Consider the following 6,470-nt stretch of genomic DNA (forward strand, 5'->3'; position numbering starts at 1 on the left):
GCCAATGACCAACCAACCAACCAATGACCAACCAACCAACCAACCAACCAACCAACCAACCAACCAACCAACGACCAACCAATGAATCCCCAAACCAATGACCAACCAACTCCCAAACCAATGACCAACCAACCCCCAAACCAATGACTAACCAACCCCCAAAACAATGACACCAATGACCAACCAACCAACCAACCAATGACCAACCAACCAACCAACCAACCAACCAACCAACCAACCAACCAACCAATGACCAACCAACCAATCCCCAAACCAATGACCAACCAATGGATCAACCAACCAACTACCCAGCAATTTACCTAACTAGCAAAATATAGAAACTGAGTGGAAAAAGTAAGTACAACCTTGCATTTTCACACAATTTTAGACCGGAAGCAGTGGCCAAGTGCTGCCTTTGTATTTAATTAATTGACCAACAGTAGCCTATAAAAGCAGGGATTTTGTCTGTTAGAGGTTCCAGTCTGCATGTATGTGTTAACACAATGCCAAGATGGAAAGACATGAGGAATGACTATAGTTAAGCATTTGTTTCTGTCTATTTGGTTTATAAAAGCATTTGTACTTTATTTGTTTATTTTTCTACACAGATAGATAATATTTATGTGAGGAAAACGTTCAAGATAGCTGCCGGTGTTTCCAGCTTGAGACTTCACGTCAGATTTAACTCAAACTAAGACTCTGCAATGCTCAGAGAAATACATATATACATATGTATATATAAAACAATAAGGTCCAACTCAGACTCTATAGATCTCAGTCATGTTAAAGGGGATGTATGTTGCAAAATTCACATTTTGCATGTTTTTGTTCTTCCATTTGGATCTCTAGTGCTTCTGGACCAGCAGCCACCAGAAAACATGAAAACTGTTTTTTCAGAGAGAGGACAATATGACCTGAGCTTTAGCTGGATTACAAAGTGAGGTAAAGGTAAATCATCATATCTTATTTCATCACCCGACGCTATAAACACATAAATATTACCTGAACTAAGCTCATAGTCCACACAGGCCTGCAGCCCAAATGGCTTTGTCTGAACCTTATCACTTGGAGCCAGTTTAAGGGGACTCTATTTGTTTAATATATGTTCTGATTTATTTTGAGCTTTAGAAGATGGTATGCTATTTGGCACTTCTTTTATTTGAAAGTTGTAGCCAGTTTTTGACAACAAATCACTTTCCGCCAAAGAAACACTTTGCCAGATCCACTATTCCACACATTTTATTGGATTACAGTCCACTTTGTCCTCCTCCTGGACTTGCTGCAACAGGATGTAACTGAAATCCATTGGAGCAGAACTTCATCAACTTAACTCCAGTCCGGACAACAGAAAAAAGCCACTCTGACAAAATCAGACTTCACAGGGAAGTGCTGGTTTTGTCGATAACATCCTATTAAGTGGAGGGGACATGTCAGCGTAGGAAAGGGCCTAATCCAATCAGCTGGGTAATTAAAAACACACAGCACAGCAGGAGCAATGGCAGATGGCTGATGGCTGCATTGTCAGGTGTGGCATTCAGCATTTAGCACAGTGGAGCATTAAGTGTGCTCAACCAGAATAAAGTGAATTTAACAGCAAGTTTTAATGCAGAGGCTCATCCTCCAGATACACCTCATTATTTAAAGAGACAGTTCCAAACCCCTGATCAATGAGAATACAAGAACGGATAAACAATGTTTTTATAAAAATAAAAACAGTATTTTGGGGCCCCTGTCAGTTAAATTAACAATATTGTTGTTTTTACTTGTTTTTGGCAGTAAAAGTTAAACGTTACCACTCCTAGACCTGAGTCTGCATTGTTGACCGCAGTACAAGACCAAGTAACGCGCTACTGTAAACTAAGTAACCCTCTGCAGACTTTTAGGTGAAAATAAGCAATACGGTTAAATCAATAAATCAAGTTTATTTGTATAAATGTTTCAACAAGGCAGTTCAAAGTGCTTTACATCATAAAAATACAAAAATACAAAGTCAGAAGACACCACACAGTCAACAATTAGGAAAACCAGTAAACATTACATAATGTCAAGTGCCGTCATTACACATTATGTGACATTAACACCGAAACTAAATTTTCTAGGTTAATTGCGTGCATTAATGTTGACAGCAGTAATATTTGAGAATGTTTTCTTTTTTGCATTTTTACTTTTAGTGCAATTTTAAGTCTGCTTCAAACCTTGCTTCAAATCGCAGACTGTTGCATGTATACTTCACTAGCAGTCAAAGGGGCAGTATTATGTAAATTCGGCTTTTTAAAGCTTTACATCGTCTTTATAATGTATTCCCTCATCAAAAACAGACCTGGAGCGTTGTCTCCATTCTTTAATGCGTGTTTGAGAAAACCTTTAATCGCCATGGCAACCATTCAGCTGCAGAAAAACCCTGAGTGAACCTACCTCCGCCTTCAAGACAGATCCTCCTGTAAGGTGCAACTTTCATGCTTCTCCCACACTCAGCTCCTTCAGACTAGCCAGCAGCAATTAGCAAACACCTGTTGTAACTGCGCATCTGCTGAGCTGCCTCTCAGTGCAACGCTGGTAAACACATTCTTAGAGAATTAATAGAGAAACAATATGGTGATAACTTCCTGAAGGCGGAGTTTCAGAGAGAGCAGAAATTTTTAAAGAGACAGAGGCCCAGTTTCAAAACGTTGAATTACAAAGTCAGATTTATTCTAATTGTTTGATATAGATAGCATTTTTATAACAGTGTTACTTGATTGTTCTGTCAAATATCACAATAGATACATAATAATAAATTGGATCAAAGGAAGCGCGGCAGCTGCAAGTCTTAAATTTTTTTAATGTAAAGCCTTTGATGGGTCAAATAGACTCAAATAGATTGTGATGGCAATTCTGGTTTTTGTCACAAGCCCCAAAATTCCTGGCACAAAAATGCCATAAATTTACCCCACTTTTTCTAAAAACGTGCATTTGTTGGTCTATGCATTAAAGTAAGTTTTGCAAAGCACGGTTTGTGGAAATTAACTCAGTTCCTTCTCTGACTTTATTTTCCTGACATTTTTTTTTTATAATTAACATCTCATTTCTGTCCTGCTCTGCTTATCCGACTCCCCTGCTTGTTAATTGAGAGCGGCTCCTTGCTGCTTCCTGACAACACTCCTGCCAGTGCTGAGCTCCAGCACAGCGTGCACTTGGAAAACAAACCACCAGATGTCACCCACGCCTCAGTGCCTCCAAGCTGTGTCTTTACGAGGCCTAATGAATTTAGTTTTGTTGGCTCTGTGTCACACTGGTTGCTCGGCGCACAACAACGTGACGTGCAGAAAATCAGCTAGGCACAAATTACAAAAAAAAACCCAAACTAAAATAGAAGCAGCAACGAGATGATTAGATTCTGCTTATTTCCTGCTCCAAATGTGCAGTTTCTCCTGTTTTTCTTGACTCTGCCATCAGTCTTTTCGCCTCAAAGGGCCCACTCTCCATCCTCTGTGTGCAGCGGAGCATGAATGTGTAGCTCCGGATGTGCGACAGGCTTCCTGGGAGAGAGGGGGGTAATTCCGAAGGGCAGCAGAAGTAATAGGGTAATCTATTATACAGTCTAAGTCTTTCTTCCTCATTTTCTTGCCTCCCTCCCCCTTTCTGTGCCTCGGTCTTTCAGCTTCTCGCTGCCTCTGCCCTTGCATCAGCATTTCACGAGGACAAATGAGAAGTAGAGTTTAACTATGCACATTCCCAGTGTCCTCCTGCAGAGCCCAGCACTTTCTCAATTAAACCGGAGTCCGTCTGCACCGCTGATTCAAAGACCTCACACACACTCGCTCACATACGTACATAAACACACACACATGCACGCACGCACACACACACACACACACAGGGCTTTCAGCCCAGCGGTGCGTGGCCGTCACCACTGTAGTGTGTTATCATGAGTGAGAGAATCTGTCATGGAGATTTCTGAAACATGCTGTGCAGCACATGTTAACAAGAGTGAGATAACACACAGCAGGGGTGTGTGAAGGATGAATTTATGAGAAATTGTTGGGGATTTGGAGGATAATCTACTGATTACAAACTAAAGGATGAGGAGAAAACTCAGCCAAATATTTCAGTGAAATTTTTTTTAATCCTTTTTTTATTTGCTTATTATTTATGTTTGAATTAATGTTATTCAAGTATTTTTGTAACATTTGTTACATTTTTGATTACATATTATTGTGTTGTAGATAAAAAAAACTCTAGTGTTTTTATTTTTTTTAATTAGTCAAATTAGTTAATTCTTTTTATTTATGAAAACAGACACATATAAGGTCAAAACTGTGAAAATATTTGACATGCTACATTTTCGTCACGCAAAAATTTAATAAAATAAAAGTAGATACATAAATAGAAATTACATATTTTAATGTGTTTCTTCTTATGTCTTTAAATACAATTATAATAAAATATAAATTCAAGCCATAATTATTGAAAATCAAAACAAAATTCATTAAAACAGATAAATACATAGAAATTATATTTTTAATCTTATATACATATATATATTTATATTTAATAAAATACAAAATAAAAAAAAATCAATCGCTGAAAAATGAAATAAACAAATCAAGATGGATAAATATTTAGAACTTATATTTTTAAATTTCTACTCATTATTTTTATTTGACGATAAACGATAAAAACGAATAAATCAAGCGTGAATTATTTAATATAGTTTCTATTCTCTGCACTGTTTACATGAATGGTCTCATCTTCTCCTTTTCCCAACAATCTTCACCATCATCTGCTCAACCAATTAAAACCTCTCCATTCTCACCCTCCTTCTCTATCTACAACCCTTTCACTCGCATCATTGACATTTTTCTTGCTTTTCCATTTTAGACCCACCTCCCCTGAGAGGCAGACAGAGCTCTCGGCTCCCATCTCCTCCTCCCCCTCTTCCTCCATCACCTCCTCCTCCTCCTCCAGCGAGCACATGCTCACGCTGCTCCCATCTGATGCCGACTGGATGCGGAGCTCCGCTCACATCTCCATCCTCTCTCCATCCCCTTCTCCTCTGACATCTAGAGCGTCTCCGTTTTCTTTTCCCTCCGGTTGCTCCTGACCAGGATGTGGCACTCTGTGGCTCTTCTCCTCTCTGGACTCTCCGCTTTGATCAACGGTGAGCTTGACTTCATCTCTCCTCCTCGTTCATTCAGGATTCTGGCTGCAGCAGTGGCATTTTATAGGAATACAGTCGGGAACGGGGTGCTATTTTCCTTTCTTTTTTTTTTTTTTTTTGCTTCATCTGATATGAATTATAAGGAGAAACAAACATTTTAAGGGGAGAAAAGTGAGAGTATTGCTCACCTGTTTGCTTGTGTATTTACATCTAGGGGTTTCTTTTAGATTAATGTGTTATGGTTTGTCTGGAGACATATGTTCTGCGCTTGGATGGCTTTTTTTTTTTTTAACCAGGCAGATTGACATCGCGGTGACACATGCAGCAGGCAAAACGATCCGAGTTGTCAGAATTTTCATTACTCCAACATTTTCATTCTGTCCAAATCTGCGCTCAGATCAAGGTAACCCCCCCCTGCAGAAGGAGCCCATCAGTTTAACGACACATACAGATCAGCATCTTGCATCTCGCCTCTCTGTTGCTGCAGCCGGGAAGCTGAGTAGTTTTCGGGCTGACGGCGGATGACAGAGCTGAGAGGCAGATCGGGTGAACTTTCCCCACAGGCGACGAGCGAGAGAGAGCGAGATAGGCTGTAGATCAAAAACCAGAACGACATGAAAGACAGGAGGACAGGAAGGCAAAAGTTTCAGACTGTGCTTCTGCAGGAAGAGAAACACTCTGAAGAATCCAGAGCTGCTGCTTCTTTCACTCGGAGGAGCTTTAAAGCAAGCTGCCTGATGTTTCTCTGACTCACATTGCCGTCCTTTGTCCTTTTTCACAGCACTATGGAGAAGTGCAATAATATTAATCACACTCTGTCTTGTTGTTATGAGGTTTTCTCCCGAGTTCAGTTGCTTCTTTTCTTCTTCTGTGCAGTCTGTGCTCGACTTTGGCAGAACTTTTTAAGTATGTGCATGGGAATTAATAAAACGTGGATGGAATAGCAAGTGAATAATTAAAAAAAAAGCTACATGAACACTGAGCAGTGTATGAAACTGAAGTCTTAAGGAAATAGCAGAAAAAAAGTCAGCAAAAACTTGAGATCTTTTTTGGTAATTATCGATTTGGTGTAGATTTTGTAGCCATTAAGACTTAAAAACAGGCTTTTCCTGTTAAACTCTGTTGTGTTGTTTGCTGAAAATGTGTCAATCTGATGGGTTGCTGGCAACTTTATCTATTTTCCTCCCTGCTAAAAAAGCAACACCACAGCGTGATGCTTCCACCACCTTGTTTTCCTTCCTTATCTATCTATCTATCTATCTATCTATCTATCTATCTATCTATCTATCTATCTATCTATCTATCTATCTATCTATCTATCTATCTATCT

General features: G+C 39.4%; 2 protein-coding genes and 1 long non-coding RNA gene across 4 annotated transcripts in view; 1 reads left to right on the forward strand and 2 right to left on the reverse strand.

The window, feature by feature from the left end:
* The window catches only part of LOC103144478 (small conductance calcium-activated potassium channel protein 1-like), a 20,803-nt gene extending 15,834 nt beyond the window's left edge, over positions 1 to 4,969 (reverse strand). For both annotated transcript variants that reach the window (XM_016676115.1, XM_016676114.1), the window contains exon 1: positions 4,867 to 4,969. In XM_016676115.1, coding sequence (XP_016531601.1) covers positions 4,867 to 4,956 — 90 coding nt within the window. In that variant the 5' untranslated portion in view covers positions 4,957 to 4,969. The remainder of the gene's footprint in view (positions 1 to 4,866) is intronic.
* chrna11 (cholinergic receptor, nicotinic, alpha 11) overlaps positions 4,963 to 6,470 on the forward strand; it is a 30,402-nt gene continuing 28,894 nt past the window's right edge. Inside the window, exon 1 of the mRNA XM_016676116.1 lies at positions 4,963 to 5,140. Within this exon, the coding sequence (XP_016531602.1) occupies positions 5,089 to 5,140 (52 nt within the window). The 5' untranslated portion in view covers positions 4,963 to 5,088. The remainder of the gene's footprint in view (positions 5,141 to 6,470) is intronic.
* LOC107837258 (uncharacterized) overlaps positions 5,404 to 6,470 on the reverse strand; it is a 10,836-nt gene continuing 9,769 nt past the window's right edge. The window contains exon 2 of the long non-coding RNA XR_001663274.1: positions 5,404 to 5,730. This is a non-coding gene — a long non-coding RNA (uncharacterized LOC107837258). The remainder of the gene's footprint in view (positions 5,731 to 6,470) is intronic.

The sequence above is a fragment of the Poecilia formosa genome, unplaced genomic scaffold (assembly GCF_000485575.1).
Source record: "Poecilia formosa unplaced genomic scaffold, Poecilia_formosa-5.1.2 Scaffold127, whole genome shotgun sequence".
In the NCBI taxonomy this organism is placed as follows: Eukaryota; Metazoa; Chordata; class Actinopteri; order Cyprinodontiformes; family Poeciliidae; genus Poecilia; species Poecilia formosa.